The sequence below is a fragment of the Ursus arctos genome, unplaced genomic scaffold (genome assembly GCF_023065955.2).
Source record: "Ursus arctos isolate Adak ecotype North America unplaced genomic scaffold, UrsArc2.0 scaffold_1, whole genome shotgun sequence".
NCBI lineage: Eukaryota > Metazoa > Chordata > Mammalia > Carnivora > Ursidae > Ursus > Ursus arctos.
Genome location: NW_026622763.1, coordinates 19,978,062 through 19,999,365, shown reverse-complemented (window position 1 = coordinate 19,999,365; position 21,304 = coordinate 19,978,062). Strand labels below are relative to the sequence as shown.

At 38.4% G+C, this 21,304-nt stretch overlaps 2 protein-coding genes across 2 annotated transcripts in view; both read left to right on the top strand.

Moving 5' to 3' along the window:
• Positions 1-13,253, top strand: part of MCM6 (minichromosome maintenance complex component 6) — a 33,109-nt gene extending 19,856 nt beyond the window's left edge. Inside the window, exons 11-17 of the mRNA XM_026510072.4 lie at positions 226-381; positions 2,197-2,325; positions 4,027-4,188; positions 6,040-6,175; positions 7,178-7,333; positions 9,362-9,501; positions 12,780-13,253. Coding sequence (XP_026365857.1) covers positions 226-381; positions 2,197-2,325; positions 4,027-4,188; positions 6,040-6,175; positions 7,178-7,333; positions 9,362-9,501; positions 12,780-12,896 — 996 coding nt within the window. The 3' untranslated portion in view covers positions 12,897-13,253. The remainder of the gene's footprint in view (positions 1-225; positions 382-2,196; positions 2,326-4,026; positions 4,189-6,039; positions 6,176-7,177; positions 7,334-9,361; positions 9,502-12,779) is intronic.
• Positions 13,254-18,824: 5,571 nt separating this feature from the next.
• LCT (lactase) overlaps positions 18,825-21,304 on the top strand; it is a 51,004-nt gene continuing 48,524 nt past the window's right edge. The window contains exon 1 of the mRNA XM_026510073.4: positions 18,825-19,464. Coding sequence (XP_026365858.3) covers positions 18,825-19,464 — 640 coding nt within the window. The remainder of the gene's footprint in view (positions 19,465-21,304) is intronic.

Here is a 21,304-nt window from a genome sequence, read left to right as displayed (position 1 = left end):
GATTGCTGGCTGTGTGTGTCGTAACACCACCATTCATATGGGAGTACCTGTTTGCCATACATTACCAGAATTTAAATTTTTATGATTCAGTAGGTGAAAAATGATGCCTTAATATTTTGGTTTGCATTTAGTTAATTATGAGTAAGATTGAGCATTTTGTCTTGTGTTTATTGGCCATTCCAAATGTCTTTTTAAACCTGTAACAATGATTTCTTTTGTGGTCAGGCTACTCTGAATGCCAGGACATCCATTTTGGCAGCAGCAAACCCAATCAGTGGACACTATGACAGATCAAAATCTTTGAAACAAAATATAAATTTGTCAGCTCCCATCATGTCCCGATTTGATCTCTTCTTTATACTTGTGGATGAATGTAATGAGGTAACTGTGTGAACTGTCACTGTTGGCTTCCTTTGTTATTTCCTGTTTGAGTAATTGAAGGAGACAAGACTGTAGGATATACTCCTGAACCGCTGGTGCATGTGTTCGCACTGACTTTCATTTCTCTCAGAATAGTACAAGATAGGGCAGAAGGTTTATTAAGAAAAATCAAAATAAAGTCACTTTAATTGCTGGTTCCACTTAATTTTATTGAGGAATATTGAGTTTTTTGTTGTTTTTGTTACTGTTTTTTTAATTCTCAAGAGGTAAAAGGAAACATATTACAATTAACTCCCAGCCATACTCTTAAAGATTTTTATAGGAATTTTTTTTGTTGGGTGTTGTTTTGTTTTGTTTTTTTCAGTGAGCCTGGAAAAAATTGGAGTACAAAGAAATGTTTTCCACCAAATCATGAGTCATTTATCTTTCTTTATCCTCTCATCCAGTTGAATGTATATCACACTTTTTTCCTAATTATGTAACAGTTTTAAGGTTAACTATAAACTTGTGGATTTACTTAGATTCTAACATGTTAGTTATTACAGTCATTTACACCTAGACTTAAATATCCAGCCAAATTGCACAACTCAGATGTGCACAGAAGTACAAAATGACATTGTGTGGAGGCTAACATTCTAGGCTATACTGTTAATTGCTGAGCGTGAAAGTCCTACATTACATTAAACAAAATGATTACCTCTTGTTTATATCAAAACTTTATTATAAAATAAAAGCGGCCTTCCATTATGTGAATGTTTGGGGATTTTTAGTTTTTTATGTTTTGTTTTTTCTCTTCACAAATCCATATAAATATTTAACCCAGTCATCCCCCTTCACCATCTCCACCCTCATAGCTGGTAGTTGTCTGATTTTCATATATTTGTGTTTGTGTGTGATTCTTTAATTTAGTGTTTAAACTTTTTAATTGGAAATAATTTCAAACTTAGGGAAAAGTTGCTGCAAGAAATAGAATAGTGCATGTAGCACCCATGTACCCTTTATTCACGTATTAATATTTCTCTATATATCAATGGCTTTTTTTGTACCATGGGTAAGAAAATTATATATTTTTAGTTGGGTGAATTTTTAAGATTTTATTCATTTGTCAGAGAAGGAGAGAGCACAAACAGGAGGAGCAGCAGGCAGAGGGAGAGTAGGTTCCCCGCTGAGCAAGGAGCCCAATGTAGGACTCAGTCCCAGAACACTGGGATCATGACCTGAGCCAAAGGCAGACGCTTAACTGACTGAGCCACCCAGGCGTCCCTTTTTTTTTTTCAATGTTAATAACAATTCTATGATTATCTTCATATATTCACAAGTGCCAATATAATATTGTAGCTGAGAGCATGGACTCTGAAGCTAGACTGTTCAAATCCTGGCTCCATTACGTATTGTGATGTCAGACAAGCTACGTTACCTCTCTGGGCCTCAATTTACTTATCTCTAAAACAGGGATAATATTACCTACCTGGTAAGATTTTTGTGAGGGTTACATGAGTTAAATGCTTCTAGACACACTTAAGGCAACAGTGCCTGCCATATACAGAGCACCCTAGAAATCTTAATTCTGCTGTTGTTGTTAAAGTCAGTTAATTCCTTCAGGAATATTCTTAGAGTGGGGCAAAGGTATGCATTTAACTTTTGATTTTAAAGAAACTGGTACCAAACTTTGCTCAGAAACTTGGTACCCATTGATACAGCTTTCAGTGGCTTATTAGAGCTTGTTTTTAGCTATAAATAATTTATTAATGCCAGCGATAATCTGAAGTGGATATTGTTGTGACTGACCAAAGTGATTTTCTTCTTTTGAATTAGGTTACAGATTATGCTATTGCCAGACGTATAGTAGACTTGCATTCAAGAATTGAGGATTCGATTGATCGTGTCTATTCCCTTGATGATATCAGGAGATATCTTCTCTTTGCAAGACAGTTTAAACCCAAGGTAACTTGCCCTTTTGTACTGGAATAGGGCATTTAAGAGGGCATTAAAAAGGGTTCTGTGGAAATTAACTGTACCTATACTTCTTTGGGGTTTTTTGGGTTTTTTTTCTTTTTGAGGATTTCTGTTTTGAGAACACTGTTTCTTCAGAGAGTTGAAAAGAGCGGGGCGCCTGGGTGGAACAGTGGTTAAGCGTCTGCCTTCGGCTCAGGGCGTGATCCCGGCGTTACGGGATCGAGCCCCACATCAGGCTCCTCCGCTATGAGCCTGCTTCTTCCTCTCCCACTCCCCCTGCTTGTGTTCCCTCTCTCGCTGGCTGTCTCTCTCTGTCAAATAAATAAATAAATAAAAATCTAAAAAAAAAAAAAAAGAAAAGAGGAAATTTTCTAAAAATATGCATAATTTTCTTCTACTTGTTAGATGCTAATAAAAAGATTTTTATGGATGAAGAATTTTGGATAACCAAATAAACTAGGACATACTTTTATTTCAGCCACTATTCCTAAGAATCTTAAAATTATATGAGCTCAAATCAGTAGTCTACTGAATGTTCTTGAATCTTTCTCTAAGGAAAAATATGGATTCCTTTAGGTCATGGTGATGAATATGGCTTAATATTTTACAGTAATTGATGTAGTTCATTTAATTGAATCTGTCCTGGATCCAGGACATTTTTTTAAAGATTTTATTTATTTTACTTGAGAAAGAGAGAACCTGAGTGAGAGAGCAAGCAGGCGCAGAACAGGAGCAGGGAGGCGAGGGAGAGGGTGAGGGAGAAGCAGACTCCCTGCTGAGCAGGGAGCCTGATACGGGATCGATCCCAGGATCCTGAGATCATGACCTAAGCCGAAGGCAGACGCTTAACTAACTGAGCCACCCAGGTGCCCCAAGGACATTTATTTTTTTAAAATAGACTTCTTAGTGCATTGGTTTTATTTAACATTTTCCTAAAATAGAATACCAAAAAAATTTTTTGATTCTGGGTGAGGTTTTTACACTATTGTCTGGCTCAACTTTTGGGAGTTGCCCTTAGATTTTAATTATCGGTCATCTTCACTGATTATCCATAATACTGAGATTGATTCTCACTGTCCTGAAAGAAGCTTAATGAGGCATTTAAAACTAAGGGTTATTGGTCACGTATGTGTAAGGAGGCTTTTGTTCTCTGTGACTGTGTACCGGTCCTGTGACCTTGGCGTGCTTCCTTCATAGGCTGAGTTCCTTGCTCTGAAAAACTGAGTATTCTTTTAGTATTCTCACTTTGTTGTTGTTTTTCAACAAATAATAAGGTTTACTGAAATAGCTGGTGTGTGTGTGCACGTGTGTGTAGACCTCTCTTTTTCCCAAAACAGCATAAATGAGTTTGAAGAATAGTTTGAGCATTAATTTGTTTAATGAGCTTTGGCATCTTGGGTTTAAGAGGCATTACATCCTATTCCACTGCTTCAGCTTGTTCTGCGTCTTTTAGAAATGGCATTTGCTTCAATACCCTGCTGTGTTCCTGTTTATAAAATTAGTATGTGAAATTCACAGGCACCTTGGTTTAGTTCTTTTGAAATGCATTTCAGTGTTAATTCTTTGTTGACTTCAAAGTTTGACCCTCTCAGTTCCCCAGAGTGTCTCTACCAGGAAGGCTCTTAAACTATGTTTAATGCAGCTCCCATCAAGTAGAAAAGCTCTGACTTCAGTTATGTTCTGAAACAGATTTCTAAAGAGTCAGAGGACTTCATTGTGGAACAGTATAAACGTCTCCGCCAGAGGGATGGCTCTGGAGTAACCAAGTCTTCCTGGAGGATTACGGTGCGACAGCTCGAGAGCATGATCCGTCTGTCTGAAGCAATGGCTCGAATGCACTGCTGTGACGAGGTATCAAAGTCACTTTAATAATGGGAGGAAAGAGCAATTGATTGTTGGTTTATAAGCATATTTTTGTCTTTGGTATAACAGTTGAGTGCTCATAAGATACACGGTGCTAGGATTTCTCCCTTGAAGGTTGCTGTTAAGCATTTATTGAATATAGTTAGATTAATATGATGAAATAATTATGTCCTAGATTATAGAGTACGTATAGAGGTGAGTCGCCATTAAGAGGTAGATGATCCTCCTGAAGTATTGTCAGAAAGTCAGTAGTAGCCTAAAGCTGCATCATCACATCACAAGGGTGCGTACAATATAGTAAGTTATTTTGAGAGAGACCACATTCACATAACTTTCATTACAGTATATTGTTGTAATTGTCCCATTTTATTATTAGTTATCGTTAAGCTCTTATTGTACCTGATTTATAAATTTTTTTTTTTTTTAAGATTTTATTTATTTATTTGACAGAGAGAGAGACAGCTAGCAAGAGAGGGAATACAAGCAGGGGGAGTGGGAGAGGAAGAAGCAGGCTCATAGCGGAGGAGCCTGATGTGGGGCTCGATCCTATAACGCCGGGATCACGCCCTGAGCTGAAGGCAGATGCTTAACCACTGTGCCACCCAGGCGCCCCTATAAATTAAATTTTATCATAGATATGGATGGATAGGAACAAACAGTTTATGTAAGGTCAAGTACTGTCTGCAGTTTAGGCATCCAATGGGGGTCTTGGAATATAATCCCTGAGAATAAGGGGGGATACTGCGTACCATATTTTATTTATCCATTGATCCATCAATGGACATTTGGGTCACTTCCACCTCTTGGGTGTTGTTAATAATGCTGCAGTGAACATGGGTACTTATATGCTTTGGGTATTAATCCCTTATCAGATACATAATATGCAGATAATTTATCCCATTCTATAGGTTGCCTTTTTTACTCTGTTGATTACCTTGATGCTCAGAAGTTTTTGAATTGTGTATTGTTTCATTTGTCATTTTTCCCTTTTGTTTCCTGTGCTTTTGACACCATTATCAAATCCAACGTCCTGGGGCTTTTTTCCTATGTTTTCTTACGTACATTTTATAGTTTTAGGTCTTCAGTCTATTTTGAGTTAATTTTGTATGTGATGTAAGGCAGGGGTCTGACTTCATTCTTTTATATAAGATACCCAGTTTCCCTAGTACCATTTGTTGAAGAGACTATGCTTTCCCCAAGGAGTGGTCTTGACACCCTTGTCAAAAATAATTTGACCATATATGTGAGGATTTAAGGATAACCATTACTTTATATAAGCACAGTCATAGAATATGTCCGCCCTTGTGTCTGGTTTTCATACAGCATTAACACTATCAGATATCATCCAGGTTTTGTGTAGAAGTAGTTTACCCGTTTTCATTGCTGTGTAATATTCTGTCAGTATATCACAGTGATTCCCCTATTCTTCTGTTAATGGATATTTGGATAGTTTCCAGTTTGGATTCTGATGGGATATACATGTCTTTTGGTCTATATGGTATACATGTGTGTGTACATTTCTGTTGGGTATACACCTCAAAGTGGAATTGTTGTCATAGGTTGTACATGTGTTCAGTTCAGTAAAGTCTGCCAAAATGCTTTTTTCCACAGTGGTTGTACCAGTTTATATTCCCACAAGCAGTGAATGAAAGTTGTTCTACATTCTTTCCAATACTATATATCTTATTAGTCCTTTTAAGCCATTCTGGTGAATTTATGGTGTTAACTCGTGTTTTATGTGTGTGGGAGAAAACTGAAATGCCACCGTGGTTGGTACGGAGAAAATCTGGTATATCAAGAACACTGACTTTCTGATTTACTGCATCTTGATTGGTTTAGGTCCAGCCTAAACACGTGAAGGAAGCTTTCAGGTTACTGAATAAGTCAATCATCCGTGTGGAAACACCTGATGTTAATCTAGATCAAGAAGAAGAGGCCCAGATGGAGGTAGATGAGGGCCCAGAAGGCATCAATGGTGAGACACTTGCTTGTTTACTGTTCTGGAGTTAGGGACCAAAAAGTTCTCTAAGATGGTATGGTAAAAGTGTACTTGTTGATAGTTTTGAAGTCTATCTAGCAAAAGGGAAAAAATGGGTATTGAATTGTACTATTTACAAAGTAAAATACAATTAAATAATTAATATAAAACATATATGCTTGAAAGACTGAAAGAAAATACACCAAAATGTGAGAGTGGACCTAATTCCCCAGCTTCATATATTGTTATTTTGCTTTTGAATTAAACATATGTTCTTGAGTACACTGAACCAGACAAATACCAGATTTTTAAGTTTTGTGTATGATACTACAAATGAACTTTTAGATCATGAAATCTTTATATCTGCCATCCTTCCCATTCCTTCCACATTAGGTTTTTTGTTTTTTGTTTTGTTTTGTTGTGTTTGAGAGAGAATGCACTCACATAAGGAGGGAGGAGGGGCAGAGAGAATCTTAAGGACGCTCCACACATAGAGTCCGACACAGGGCTTGATCTCACAATCGTGAGGTCATGACCTGAGCCAAAATCAAGAGTCAGACGTTTAACTGACTGAGCCACCCAAGCACCCCCTTCGAGATTTGTTTGTTTGTTTGTTTTTTAAGATTTTATTTATTTATTTGTCAGAGAGAGCAATTGAGCACAAGCAGGGGGAGCAGCAGAGGGAGAGGGAGAAGCAGACCCCCCACTGAGCAAGGCGCCCCATGCAGGACTCGATCCCAGGACCCTGGGATCATGACCTGAGCCAAAGGCAGATGCTTAACTGACTGAGCCACCCAGGCGCCCCCCAAATTAAGTTTTTGTCTTCACTAGTAGCATTTACAAATTTGCTTCTAAATTATTTGTAAAATTACTAAATACTGAGTATAACTATATGCTTGTTCAGAAATTAGTATTAAAATAGAAGTATACTTATAAACATTTGATAGGGGAGTGTTGGAGGCACAAAAATAAGATTCAGATGGTTGATATTTCACTTAGGTCGTGTTGACAGCCCTGCTCCTGTGAATGGAATCAATGGCCACGGTGAAGACGTAAACCAAGATTTGGTTCCTAAAGCCTCCTTAAGGCTGAGCTTCCCAGAGTACTGCCGAATCTCTAACCTTATTGTGCTTCACCTCAGAAAGATGGAGGAAGGTAAGGCTGTACCTCGTGTGCGCACATGCTCAGTCATTATGTAAGTTGTATTTGCATAAACCACTTCTGTTGCTAAAGATTCTGTTTTGTCAGAAGAGATAATAAATTGTTTCACAAGCTCACTTTGGCAAAGAAAGTCTTTGGGATATCAGTATATCTGACAGTCTAGACATTTATCCATAAGTTCATTGCCAGACAAAGGTCATTTGTTTAGTGTCCTTGACCTATTTTAATATTTTTGAGAAGCAGAAGTTGGGACCTGATAATATGTTAAAGAAGCACTTAGCAAATGTTTATACAGATGCAAAATCACTGTTCCTTAGAATAGCTTTACTTCAAATAGGTGGACTCTAGGTTATTTATTTCATAGGCAAGTAATTGAACTGAAAGGACCATATTAGCCCAGGTTATTCTATACTAAAAACGAAGTAAAATCCTCATTTCGCCATAGGTAAAGTGTGATATCTGGATACTAGTACACTTCTAACCTTGACTGCTTTACTGTGCTATTCTAACACGCCTATAATTAACCCAAGGCAGAAGGAAAAATGATGAAATCAAGGGGTCGAACTTAAACTTTAATTTGGTAGTTAGCCATCAGGTAGTTTTTACTTCAAAGTCCCAAAATGTTGGCTTCCAGACATATTCTGTCATCACAGTGTCCTGTCTGTGATGGAAGAAGAGAGTAGCAGAGATTGTCTTAGTTTACTAAAGATTTGAGCCCTGTAGTTTTTGCCCCTGTTTCCTTGGAACTGTAGGCCAATGGGAGGAAGGAAAGAAGGCAGTAAAAAGGTGACTAGGAAAGACAGGTTTTAGCCAAACTGTCTTCTCACAAAAAAACATTTAACAGCTCACATGTTCTTGTATTCACATTGTATTTCATTTTTCTCTTTATCATGCATCTGAATTTCAAACATGGCAAGCCATTAATGAAACAGAGATATGGTTAGCACCCAGACACTATCTGCCTTCCACAGATTAATTCTGCTGTTTTCCTTTAAAAAAAAAAAAAAAAAAAAAGATACTGTTCACCCGATCAAGTAAGTTACGAATTCTCAGTCTTCAGCTAGATGTCTGTTCTCTAGTCTAACACAGGGAGCACAACTTTATTATTATTTTAATGATTTTACTTATTTTTGGGGGAGAGAAAGCACAAGCACAAGCTAGGGGGAGGGGCAGAGGGAGAAGCAGGCTCCCCACTGAGCAGGAAGCCTGATGTGGGACGGATCCCAGGGCACCTAGGCGCCCCCCACAGGGAGTACAACTTTAAACCAAGAAGCTCACTTACCAAGAATATTTAGATAATGAAGTTTCAGTACACCCATAATAAAACTTTTCAAAGGCATTGTCAGTAAAGCTAGAATTTTCTTATTTTTGATTTTGTATTTTATTAGGAATAGCTAGATTCAAGCCTAAGTAGTTTTCTTTCATTATACTTGTTTCTGTAGTGGTTATATTACCCAAGTTCCAACTTTTCTTGTGACTTTAGAGTTCTGCTTTGGACTCTTTAAGAAGTGGACAGTCATTCAGTATAGATAGACCTTGCTGAAATAAATTGGTAATTTTTTACTTTGAGTGAAAGCCAATGGTTCACTTCTTAGTTGATCTCAGCTGTGTAAAGTCTTCCTTGTTCCACAGAGGAAAAGTTAGGTTTAAGAAGTTTTGTTTGCTGTTGCTAATTGATGCTTTCAGTTGCTATTGGCAAATGTTCCCATGGGTGATGAAGCATAGAAGGTGAAGGAAACACCTTCATATTTTGAAATCTTAATAGCTTTAAGAAACTTGTTTCTTACAATCTCTATTTTATTAGATTTTTTTCCTCAGGATAAAGTGAGGCCTACTTTAATACAGGTTATTTCAGGCTTACGCTGGAACATTGCAAATCTTATTTCAGCAGATGCACTTTCTGACAGGTTGATGGTTATCTAATCTGTACATTATCTTGTTGTGTATGCAAACCCCAAGGATTGGCAGTACAATTTGCTAGAAGGAAAATTTAATCCTTTTGAAATATATTTTTTGTTGCAGAAGAGGATGAGTCGGCATTAAAGAGGAGTGAGCTTGTTAACTGGTACTTGAAGGAAATGGAATCGGAAATAGATTCTGAAGAGGAACTTATAAATAAAAAGAGAATCATAGAGAAAGTCATTCATCGACTCACCCACTATGTACGTACAGAACTACTCTTCCATGATTATTAATGAGGGAGGGAGTCCATGCCTCATATCTGCAGGTTTATAAATGCTCATTTATTTTGAATTCTTGGGATCTAGTCACAATTGTGAGTTGTAAAAAAGAGAATTTACAGCAGTTAATTGACTTCTTCCTCTGCTGAAACAAGCAGAACCTAAGTTGAATCTGGGAAGGTGGATTTAGGGTCTTATGTTTTCTATTCCCTTAACCATAAACTTGCAAGCATTCTGATCCTTACCTCTTGTTTTTGATGTTTCCTTTTCCCCATATCCTCACCTCCCACATCATCCAGCCTACGTGTGGTCTGTCCCAATGATCATTCTTTTCTCAAACTTTAAGCAGTAATCTCTCTGTTCTACTTGATTGGTGAAACCCCAGCCTTGGTTAAATGTAAATCTTTCACTCTACTGCATCCAAGCAGTAAAAAGTATCTGGAGAAAGGCATACAACCATGGGCCATGTTCTGCTTTAAATTCATGACCACTAATCTCAAGCGGACTGTTCATTACTGCGTCTTACCAGCCTCACACTGGCACTGCCCAGTGCTGTGACTTCTCCCACTCTCTTATGGGACCATTACAGGCATACTCCTCCCTACTCACATCAGTTGGTCATTCTCTGTATTCAGCCTGTCAGTAGCGTTCGTCACTGTTGATTGCTCCTTCTAAGTCACCATATTCTCCTGGCTCTTCTCCTATCTCGCTGGTTATTTCCTCTTAGTCTCTTTTCTCAAGTCTTGTAACTTTTTAAGTGGAGTGCTGTCCTCAGTCCTCAGACCTCTTTTCTCTTTACATTGGTTACCTGAGTGATCTCATTTGGTTCTGTGAGTTTAAACTCACTGATGACTCCCAGATTTAGCTCTCACCTCTCCTCTAAAGTCCAGATGTCCAGCCAGCTGCCTACTTGTGAACTATAGGCATCTCACACTCAGTGTGTTCAAAACAGTTCCCCCCCACAGTGTTCCCATTTACTTATTCTAAGCCTTCTATCTTAGAATCATCCGATTCCAATTTCCCCTCATAGCTTCTCCTTTTAGCAGCAAACTCTGTGAGCCCTGCCTTCAGTATGTGTGTTCTGTGTTCTGTTCTCCCCACCTTCACATCTTTAGCTACCATGCCTGGACTTTCACAGGAGCCTCCTGACTGCCCTCCTTTGCACTGGCTCTGTGTCCAGCAGCCAGACAGATCTTTTAACAAATAAAAATGTTTTAGTGCCCTACCTTCCAGTTCTTCCCTCATGTTTACAATAAAATCCAGTCTCCATACCATGGCCTGCAAAACTTACACAATCAGATCGCTTGCATAGGACTCTTCCTGTTGGTACTCAGTGCTGCTGGCCTTGTCCCTATTCTTAGACACACCAAAACATGAAAACCTTCCTTTGTCTCTTTACCCAGATCCCCTCTTCCATTCTGATATCTGCTCAAATGTTACTTTCTCAAAGAGGTGGTTCTTGCCTAGCCTGTCAGAGTAAGAGCCTCCTCGGTATCACTCCCTAACCCTGCTTCATATTACTCCATAGTGCTTATCATTGTCTGGCAGTAGGTGTTCAGTTTGTCTCATTAGAATACAAGCACCAAGAGGGTAGGGACTTTGTTTTGTTAACTACTATATCCCCAGGATCTGTTGTGGTGTCTGCCCCGTAGAGAGGTCAAATATTTGTTGAATGATTGAATTTTTCTGTTTAAATGGCAGATTCAGTGTCCACTGTATAAATACTGTGGGTGTCAGATATCAGGGTTGTGTCATCTGAAAAGTCATTTACTTGTGGAAGTATATGTGAGTGTATGATTATAGGTGGTTGTGTGTTGGGGAGGTGTTGAGAATAGCTACTCAGATCAGAATTTAATAAATAATACCTATGAAAATAAAGCTGGATTGGGGTGGTGTGCATTCAGAGGTCTTTCTAGTTCTGGGTAGTGTGTTTGCACCAGGCCAGCCCTTCCCTCCCTAGTGTCTCCTGGGATTAGTGTAAGATAAAATGACCCACACAAGAAATCCACATTGGGACACGTGGTGAAATTAGCTGGTCTGAACTGGGGCTACCTTTTTAAGTTTACACCACCTGAGCTAGCTCACTACAAAAGACTAGAGAAGTTAATATTTTGCTGATGAAGTGTTCTCCCTGTGAGGGTGTGTTAATGCATAAAGTGAGCTCTTGCATGTGTCCATTCCCTCTTAGCGAACAATAGTGCTCATACTGTGGGACATTTCTGCCTTCTGTGGATCAAATCACTATTTCCTGAGTTCTCTATGGGCTTGGCTGGAAGTCCCTCTCCTTTGTGGGTTTGTCTTGTTTTGTTTTTTTAGAGAGAGAATACACATGCCCTGGGGGGCAAGGGGTGGAGAGGGGCAAAGGGAGAAGGAGAGAAAGAATCTTAACCACGCCTGATGCAGAGTTTAATGGTCACAACTCTGACATCATGGCTGGAGTGGAAATCAAGAGCCAGATGCCTAAGCAACTCAGCCACCCAGGTGCCCCTCATTTGTTTGGGTATTTTAGGTACATGTGGCATGTTCTACCTTTTTTTACTAGCTCATAGCGAAAATTTTTCCATGTTAATTATCTTTAGATTCTACTTCTGAGTTATGAGTGGATGGTATATGAAAGAGTTCAGTGGCCAGTGATTAAAAATTAACATAAGTGAAATTAAAACACTTTTATCAGAGTGATAGAATGATAAGCATGTTTATCAAAGGATTTTACACAGTTGCATAATCTTAAAATTCATGCATTATATCATCTTTTTTTTTTTTTTTAAGATTTTATTTATTTGACAGGGAGAGACAGAGAGAGCACAAGCAGGGGGGCAGCAGGCAGAGGGAGGGAGAAGCAGGCTTCCTGCTGAGCAAGGAGCCCGATGAAGGGCTTGATCCCAGGACCCTAGGATCATGACCTGAGCCAACAGACGCTTAACTGACTGGACTACCCAGGCGTCCCTATCTTATCTTTTTTGAAACTATATTTACAAGCTGTAGTATGCCAGGGAACCTTACTAAAATCAGTGTCTGTTGAGCTTATCTCTATATTTTTGTAATTTTTCTAAAAAAAAGATTTATGGTATGAAAAGGTCTGTATCCTAGTGGGAAAGGAGTTTAACAGAATCTTGGTAAAGATTTTAAGGGATAGTCCTTTTTGTAAGTCCTTTTGAAGGGGAGTGCTAGTAGCAAACACTCAGAAGGGTCAGGTTCTATGGATGGGAGCATTTTTACAATGCCACTGGAGACCTGAGGACAAATGTTTGTGTTCACAGGATCATGTTCTAATTGAGCTCACCCAAGCTGGATTGAAAGGCTCCACAGAAGGAAGTGAGAGCTACGAAGAAGATCCCTACTTGGTAGTTAACCCTAATTACTTGCTTGAAGATTGAGATACTGAAAGTAACTAATAACTGAGAGACTGTGGCCCCTGCTTCCTGGCCTGGAGTCCAGATGTAGCTCTACTAGCAAGAGAAATGTTTCTGGCAGCAAGGCTTCAGGAAGATTTATTTTGAGGAATAAGAATCTAGTTGGTGTCCTGTATGGCGCATTCCTGTAATATACTTTTATATTAACGTAAGCTATGTTTCTTGTCTAAATGAAGTTGGAACCCAGTGTGTGGTTTCTGTAACCAAGACCTTGTTTTCACACATATAAGAAAAGGTCTATTACTTTTATGGTATGTGAATAACTTCTTACAATCGCCAACTGCTGCTTTTCTTCATCAGAATAAAGTAATGTGCTCTGCAGTTGTCTATTGGATTTATTTCCTCCCTTCTCTAATTACTGCTTTCATCTACAGTTGACCCTTAAATAACATGGAGGTTGGGGGCACCAGATCCCCCAGTCAAAAATCTGTATGACTTTTGACTTCCCAAAAACTTAACTACTAATGGCCTACTGTTGACTGGAAGCCGTACTGATAATATAGTCGATTAGCACGTATTTTGTATGTTACATGTATTATATATTGTATTCTTAAAGTAATACTTTTTCTTTTTTCAGTATTTCGAGGTTATAGGGTTTGTCTACAACTTTTTCAAATTGTTGAAGATCTCTAAAAAATTTTCAATATATTGAAAAAATCCATGTATGAATGAACCCACGCAATTCAAACTTGAATTATTCGGGGGTTGGGGGGAGCAGCTGTACTCACAAACATGAGTCGTTCCCCTTTTTGTTTAATGTGGGGCAGGTGGGTGGAAGTGTATAGCATTATAAGCCTCTAGGATTATGTTCCTGTAAGGAGTCCTTATTAGAATTAGTATGATGGATAAGGGGCTTTGGAGATTACTTTCCAAGGTTAATCCCAGTTCTGTGTTTTATTTTTTAAGACCGTTCATAAAAATTAACAGTTTATTGTACTTTTTCATCATTAGGATGTTCATGATGTAGCAGTTCGCATTGTTGCACCTTTTAACAACAGATGGCATTTGGGGGCCTGCAGGACCAGTTAGGAAATGTTTACGTTGTATGTGTGTTCACTAATAATAACTTCACTCTCCAATGGCTTGAAAACAATACAGTGAGGAGGACTGGGAATGAATAGAGAAATTGCACAGTTAGCAGATGCAGACTTCAAAGGTATGTTCCTAATTAAGTAGAAGCTGTTGGGAAGAGGAAACCTCGGGGTAGAGGATATCAAGCCTCCTTTTGAGGCAGTTAGGAGATGCTAGCAGAAGGCGCAGACAATAGGCAGGACATTCAGTAACAGGCTAGTGAAAACTCTGGACAGCAAGAAAGAGCCCCTCTCTGCACTGACTCCCAACATGATAAAATGAGATGGGGAGATCCTGAAAGAAACAGCCTGACAAAAATTTGAACTGTAATTTGATCAAATATTTACCTAAAGGGAAATTTGAAGCGTAGGAAAGATGAGTTTTTTGATGAATGCTCCTGTTACCAATTTTGCCATTTCAGTAGGGGCTTCCAGGGCAAGGTGAGGTCATTAGAAAGAAAGCCCCAGTTTTTTTATGTCTGAGTAAGTGTGCTTGTATTTCCACACACCCTTTTCTCCTACATGTTACTTGTCAAGGAGGTCAAGTGGCTAATGGATGATGGAGCATGTAAAAGATTCTTATGAAGAAATTAAACAAGTGTTTAATGGATGGATAGATACAACATGTTTCTGAATGGGAAGACTTGAATGTTTTAACTGATCTATATTTCCCACGAAATCCCCACAGATACCCATCAATAAGGAAATGACTGCTAAATTGTGGTACAACTGTACTGTAGATAAACAAAAATGGGATAAACCTATATGTTTGAAATGGAAATAACCTCCAGAATATATGGAAAAAAATACAGCCATAGGAGTACCTAAATATATAAAGCAGGTATTAACAGACCTAAAGGGAGAAATAGGTAGCAATACGATAATGGAGACTTAAGTACCCACTTCTATCAATGAATATAAAATCTAGACAAAATACCAGTAAGGAAACATTGACTTTAAATGACCTATTAGAACAGATGGACTTCACAGGCTTCTACAGGATAGTCCATCCCAAAGTAACAACACACGTTCTTCTTAAGCACACAAGGAACATTCTCCAGGGTAGATCATGTTATGCAACAAAATAAGTCAATAAATTTAAGGAGATTAAAATCATCAAGCATCTGTTCTGACCATAATATAGTGTGAAACTAGAAATCAATTACAGAAGAAAACGGGAGGCACTTGGGTGGCTCAGTCAGTTAAGCATCTGCCTTTGGCTCGGGTTGTGATCCCAGGGTCTTGGGATTGAATCTGGTGTCAGGCTCCCTGCTCCACAGGGAATCTGCTTCTCCCTCTGCCCCTCCTCCCACTCGCTCTCTCAATCTCTCTCTCTCACTCAAATAAGTAAAACGTTTAAAAAAACTGGCAAATCAACAAGTACGCGGAAATTAAACATGCTACCAAACAATTTCAGAGAAGAAACCAAAATTCTAAAATACCTTGAGACAAATGAAAATGGAAATATGACATAAAAATTTATGGAATGGAGCAAAAGCCATTCAAAGAGGGAACTTGTTTTTTTTTTTTTTTTAAGTCATCTCTACACCTAACATGGGGCTCAAATTCATTACCCCAAGATCAAAAGTCACACACTCTTCCAACTGAGCCAGCCAGGCGTCCCTAAGAGGGAACTTCGTAGGGATAAATAGCTACATCAAGAATCATCTCAAACAAGCTAACCCACATCTCAAAGATCTAGAAAAGGACAAATGTTAGTAGAAGGAAGGAAATAACAGAGGAAATAAAGACTGAAATGACAATAAAAAAGCTCAATGTAACAGCTGGTTTTTGAAAAGAGGAAAAAGATAAACCTTTAACTAGACTCACCAAGAAAAAAAAGAGGACTCAAAATCCAATGAAAGAGAGACATTAAAACTGATAGCACAGAAATACAAAGGATCATTAAGAGACTTACTGTGAGCAATTGTACACAAATAGAACAACCAAAAAAAATAAATTCCTAGAAATATACAGCCTACCAAGACTAAGACATAAAGAAATAGAAAATCTGAACAGACCAATTACTAGTAAGGAGTTTGAATTAATAATCAAAAACCTCCCACAAACAAAAGTCCAGGATTATATGGGTTCAATAGTGAATTCTACCAAACACTTAAAGAAAATTAATGCCAGTCCTTCCAAAAAATAAGAGAGGAGGGAACACATAAACTTGTTTTACAAGGCCAGCATTACCCTAATACCAAAATCAGACAAGGTCACCAAATGAAAAAATTACAGGCAATGTCTGTGAAGAAAATTGATGCAAAAGTCCCTACCATAATATTAGTACACCAAATTTAAAAATACATTAAAAGGATCATACACCGTGTTCAAGTGGGATTTGTTCCAGGGATGATTTGTTCCAGAAAAGTTCAACATCTCCAAATCAATCAATGTGATATGCCACATTAACAAAATGAAGGACAAAAATCATATGACCACCTTAGTGGATGAAGAAAAAAGCACTTGACAAAATTCAACATCCATTTATGATAAAAACTCAACAAAGTGGGTGTAGAGGGAATGTACCTCAACATAATAAAGGCCATTTACAACAAGCCCACAGCTAACATCATACTCAAATGGCGAAAAGCTGAAAGCTTTTCATCTAAGGTCAGGAAGGAGACAAAATGCCCACTCTCACCACTTTTATTCAATATAATACTGGAAGTTCAAGCCAGAGCAATTAGGCAAGAAAATGAAATGAAAGGAATCCAAATGAGAAAGGAAGATGTAAAACTGTCACTATTTGCAGATGATACGATATCACATATAGAAAACTCTAGAGACTCCACCAAAAAAACTTGGAAGGAATCAACAAATTGAGTAAAGTTGTAGCATACAAAATCAATATGCAAAAATGTGTTGAATTTCTATACACTAACAATAAATTACCAGAAAGAGAAATTAAGAAAACAATCTCGCAATTGCATCAAGAATAAAATACCTAGGAATAAATTTAACCAAAGATGTGAAAGATCTGTTCTCTGAAAACCATAAGACATTGATGAAGTAAATTGAAGAAGATAGAAATAAATGGGAAGATATTCCATGCTCATGAATTGGAAGAATTAACATTGTTAAAATGTCCATACTACCCAATCTATGGATTTAATGTAATCCCTATCAAAATTCCAATGGCATTTTTCATAGAAATAGAACAAACAATTCTAAAATGTATATGGAAACACAAAAGGCCCTGACCAGCCAAAGCAATCTTGAGAAAGAAAAACAAAGCTGGAGGTATCACACTCCCTAATTTCAAACTGTATTACAAAGCTGTAGTAATCAAAATAGTATGGTATCGGCCTAAAAACAGATGCACAGGTCAATGGAACAAAATAGCCCAGAAATAAACCCACATATATATGGTATAACATGAACAGCTAGCTATCCCCTCTAAGCAGAAAAATGAGAAATCAACAAGGAGATAATATTTTCATCTTTCAAAGTGTCAAAAATGTGAAGTTTTATAAAAGGTGCTAGCAAAGCAGAGATTTAGGCATCCTTCTAACATTAGGTAGGATTTAAATTTGAAGAAGCCTATTTTGGAAGACTACTTGGATTTCAATCAAAATTCTAAATGTGTATAATATTGAGTTGAACTTAATTTCTAAGACTCTGTCTTAAAGAAATGGTCATACATATAGACAAAGATGTATGGATATAGATATTCATTTGCAACACATTAAAATTAGGGATTAACCAGTGTTCTATATACTAGAGGTTCAATTAGGGTACATCCTTATGTGTGCTATGCATCTGTTAAAAAGAAGTGGTTCTATATATTCTGATACAAACAGAGTTCCAGAAGCTGTTAAGTGGAAAAAAAGAAATCCGAGGAACAATGCATAAGGCATAATCCCATATATAATAAATTATATGTTTAAAATGTTATACACTTACATATGTTTGCATTTGTATATATGTTTAGTAAATAGCATTCATTGAGTTGCATTGTTCTAAACATGCTAAAGAATGATCTCATTTCATTCTCACAATTTACCTATTCACCATTGTTACCAATGAGAAAACAGAAGCATGGAGAAATTAAGTAACTTCCACCAGGTAAGATTTAAACCCAGGCATTCTGACTCCTGAATAACCATTAAACCACAGAAAGAAAGAAAACTGGAAGGAAGCAGTTTTGAGCAGTTTTCCTTCCTTACCTGAGGAAGGAAAGGAGGATTAGGGAAGGGGAATTTGCAGGTTTTTCATGTTTCTATATTTGAATCCTTTACACAAGGTGTTCATCCTTTACTTATATATATTTCTTTAAGTTTCATAATTTTTTAAAAGATTTTATTTTAGAGAGGCAGCAGGGGGAAGGGCAGAGGGAGAGGGAGAGAATCTCAAGCAGACTCTGTGCTGAGTGCTGAGCCCAATGTGGGGCTCGATCCCAGGACCCCAAGATCATGACCTGAGCCAAAACCAAGAGTCCAACACTTAACCAACTGAGCCAACCAGGCACCCCTAGTTACAAATTTTTAAGGTGGAAAAAAGGCTTGGCAAGGGACTCGCCTTTTTTCTATTATGTAAATGAATTTTGAAATAATTTGTAATTAAGCAAAAAACATGGAGAACTCTCCCCTTCAGACATTTTCCAGGTTCATCTGCTTAAATTATGTGTGATGTTTGAGGTTTTTGTGTTATCTCTATGGTCTTTAAAGTTTTGATATTATGCTGGTAAGTCGTGTACTGATTTCATTACCATAGATAACCCAGTTAAATATTAAGTGTTAATAATCACTTAGCATTTTACAACCTAGCTGTTGTTATAAAGTAAGGACTCCATATACTTCCTAACAGGTCCTCGAAAATGGAGCTGGCTTGGAATTCAGTCTTTATTGTCCTACTAAGCTTTTCATGCTGGGGGTTAGATTGGAAATCTGATAGAAACTTCATTTCAGCAGCTGGTCCTCTCACCAATGACTTGCTGTACAACCTGAGTGGTCCATTGGGAACCCAGGGTTCTAATTTTACAGCAGAGGACAAAAGCATTTATGTTTGTCAACAACCACTGCCTGCTTTCCTGCCGGAGTACTTTGGTAGTGTTCATGCCAGTGAGATCACCCACTATAAAGTATTTCTGCCGTGGGCACAACTTCTCCCAGCAGGAAGCTCCAAGAACCCAGACACCAAAACAGTGCAGTGCTACCGGCGATTCCTTGAGACCCTCAAGATGGCGCAGCTTCAGCCCCTGGTCGTTCTGCATCACCAGACCCTCCCCGCCAGCACTGTCCAGAGAAGTGAAGTCTTTGCTGATCTCTTCGCAGACTATGCCACATTCGCCTTCCACTCCTTTGGGGACCTGGTTGAGATCTGGTTCACATTCAGTGACTTGGAGGAGGTGATAAAAGAGCTTCCCCAACAGGAATCAAGATCTTCACGTCTCCAGACCCTCACAGATGCCCACAGAAGAGCCTATGAGATTTACCATGAAAAGTATGCTTCTCAAGGTAAGTACACACAACCCTGATGGCTGACCCACTACCAGCCTTCATTACCCACCTTCCCGCACCCTCCGTAAAGCAGGACGTGGCATGTCTTCCCACTCCCCTTAAATAATCTTGTCATATGTATTCATTAGTGAAAAGATAACATTGTACTGGAAGCTTCCCAATGGACAGAGGCAGAGGTAGCTTATATAACATAGTGCCCAGCATTTCCTTTGAAAGTATCTTTTAAGCACTCCTTCCCCAGTCTTGAGTCTGGGCCACCACGTAGTATCCTTCTGCCCTTCCTTCTCCAGTCCTGCCTCCCTGGCTCTCCAAAGCTTCCAGATTGCCTGTCCTTCCTCAGTCTCCCCTTTTGCTCATGCAAAGCAAGTTACGCATTCCAGCTGAAGTTTTCATTCCAGCAAAGAAGACAGACAAAATAGTGATATACTGATAGGTAGTGAGAAGAACGTAATTGCAATTGTCCATATTCCTTCTTCAAAGCTAATTCTGATACAGGTTCTAATACAGTAAGTTTGGGCAGGACCAGTACCTTAGAGATTTTAATAAATTACTAGGTGAAGTAATCTCCTCCCCACTTGTGCTCTCTCTTGCTATCTCTCTCTTTCAGATAAATAAATTTTTTTAAAGATTTTATTTATTTATTTGACAGAGAGACAGCCAGCGAGAGAGGGAACACAAGCAGGGGGAGTGGGAGAGGAAGAAGCAGGCTCCCAGCGGAGGAGCCTGATGTGGGGCTCGATCCCAGAACGCCAGGATCACGCCCTGAGCTGAAGGCAGACGCTTAATGACTGTGCCACCCAGGCACCCCAATAAATAAAATAATTTTTAAAAAATAATATATATAAATGAGAGAAATATTTATTTATTTAAAGATTTTATTTATTTATTCAAGAGAGAACGAGTAGGGGGAGGGTTAGAGGGAGAAGCAGACCCCCTGCTCACGGGGAGCCCAATGTGGGATTTCGATCCCAGGACTCTGGGATCATGACCTGAGCCAAAGGCAGAGGCTTAACCAAATGAGGCACCCAGGCGCCCCATATATATTATTTTATACATAAGTTTAATTTTCACCATTATGAATTACATTCCAGTGAATGTTCCTATATATAAACCTCTGCCTGCCTTCCGATGAATTCCTTCTGATTCTTAGAATTGAAATTACTAGGTCATGGGGCACCTGAATGGCTCAGTCTGTTAAGTGCGTTTGGCTTAGGTTATGATCTCAAGTTTCTGGGATCGAGCCCCACATCGGGCTCCCTGCTCAGTGGGGAATTTTTTTTTTTAATTTAGTAATAATTTTTTATTATGTTATGTTAGTCACCATAGAACATCCTTAGTTTTTGATGTAGTGTTCCATGATCAGTGGGGAATCTGCTTCTCTCTCTGCCTCTGCCTCTGCTTCTCCCCCCAACTTGTGCTCTCTCTCTCTCAAATAAATAAATGAAATCTTTTAAAAAAAAAAAGGAAAGGAAAGGAAAAGGAAAAAGAAATTACTGGGTCAAAAACTGTGCATTCTTTAAGACTTTAAAGCATGTTGCTGAATTATCTTCCAGAAAAGTTTTAATCATGTATACCAACAGTTGTAAAACTGCTCTAACCCTACTCAGCCTGTCTTCCATGATGTAATCATTTTTGTTATTGGTAAATTTGACAGTTGAAAACTATGATCTCCTTATATGCTTCATTTGCATGTATTTGATTATAAAGAGATCAAACATTTTTTTCTATGTTAAAAATGAAAGCAGGGCAAGGGAAGAAAGAGTGTGAGTGTGGGCAGGGCCATTTCAGACAGGGGTGTCAGGAAGGTTGTCCTCAGAGAGGACAGCAAGGAAGGGAC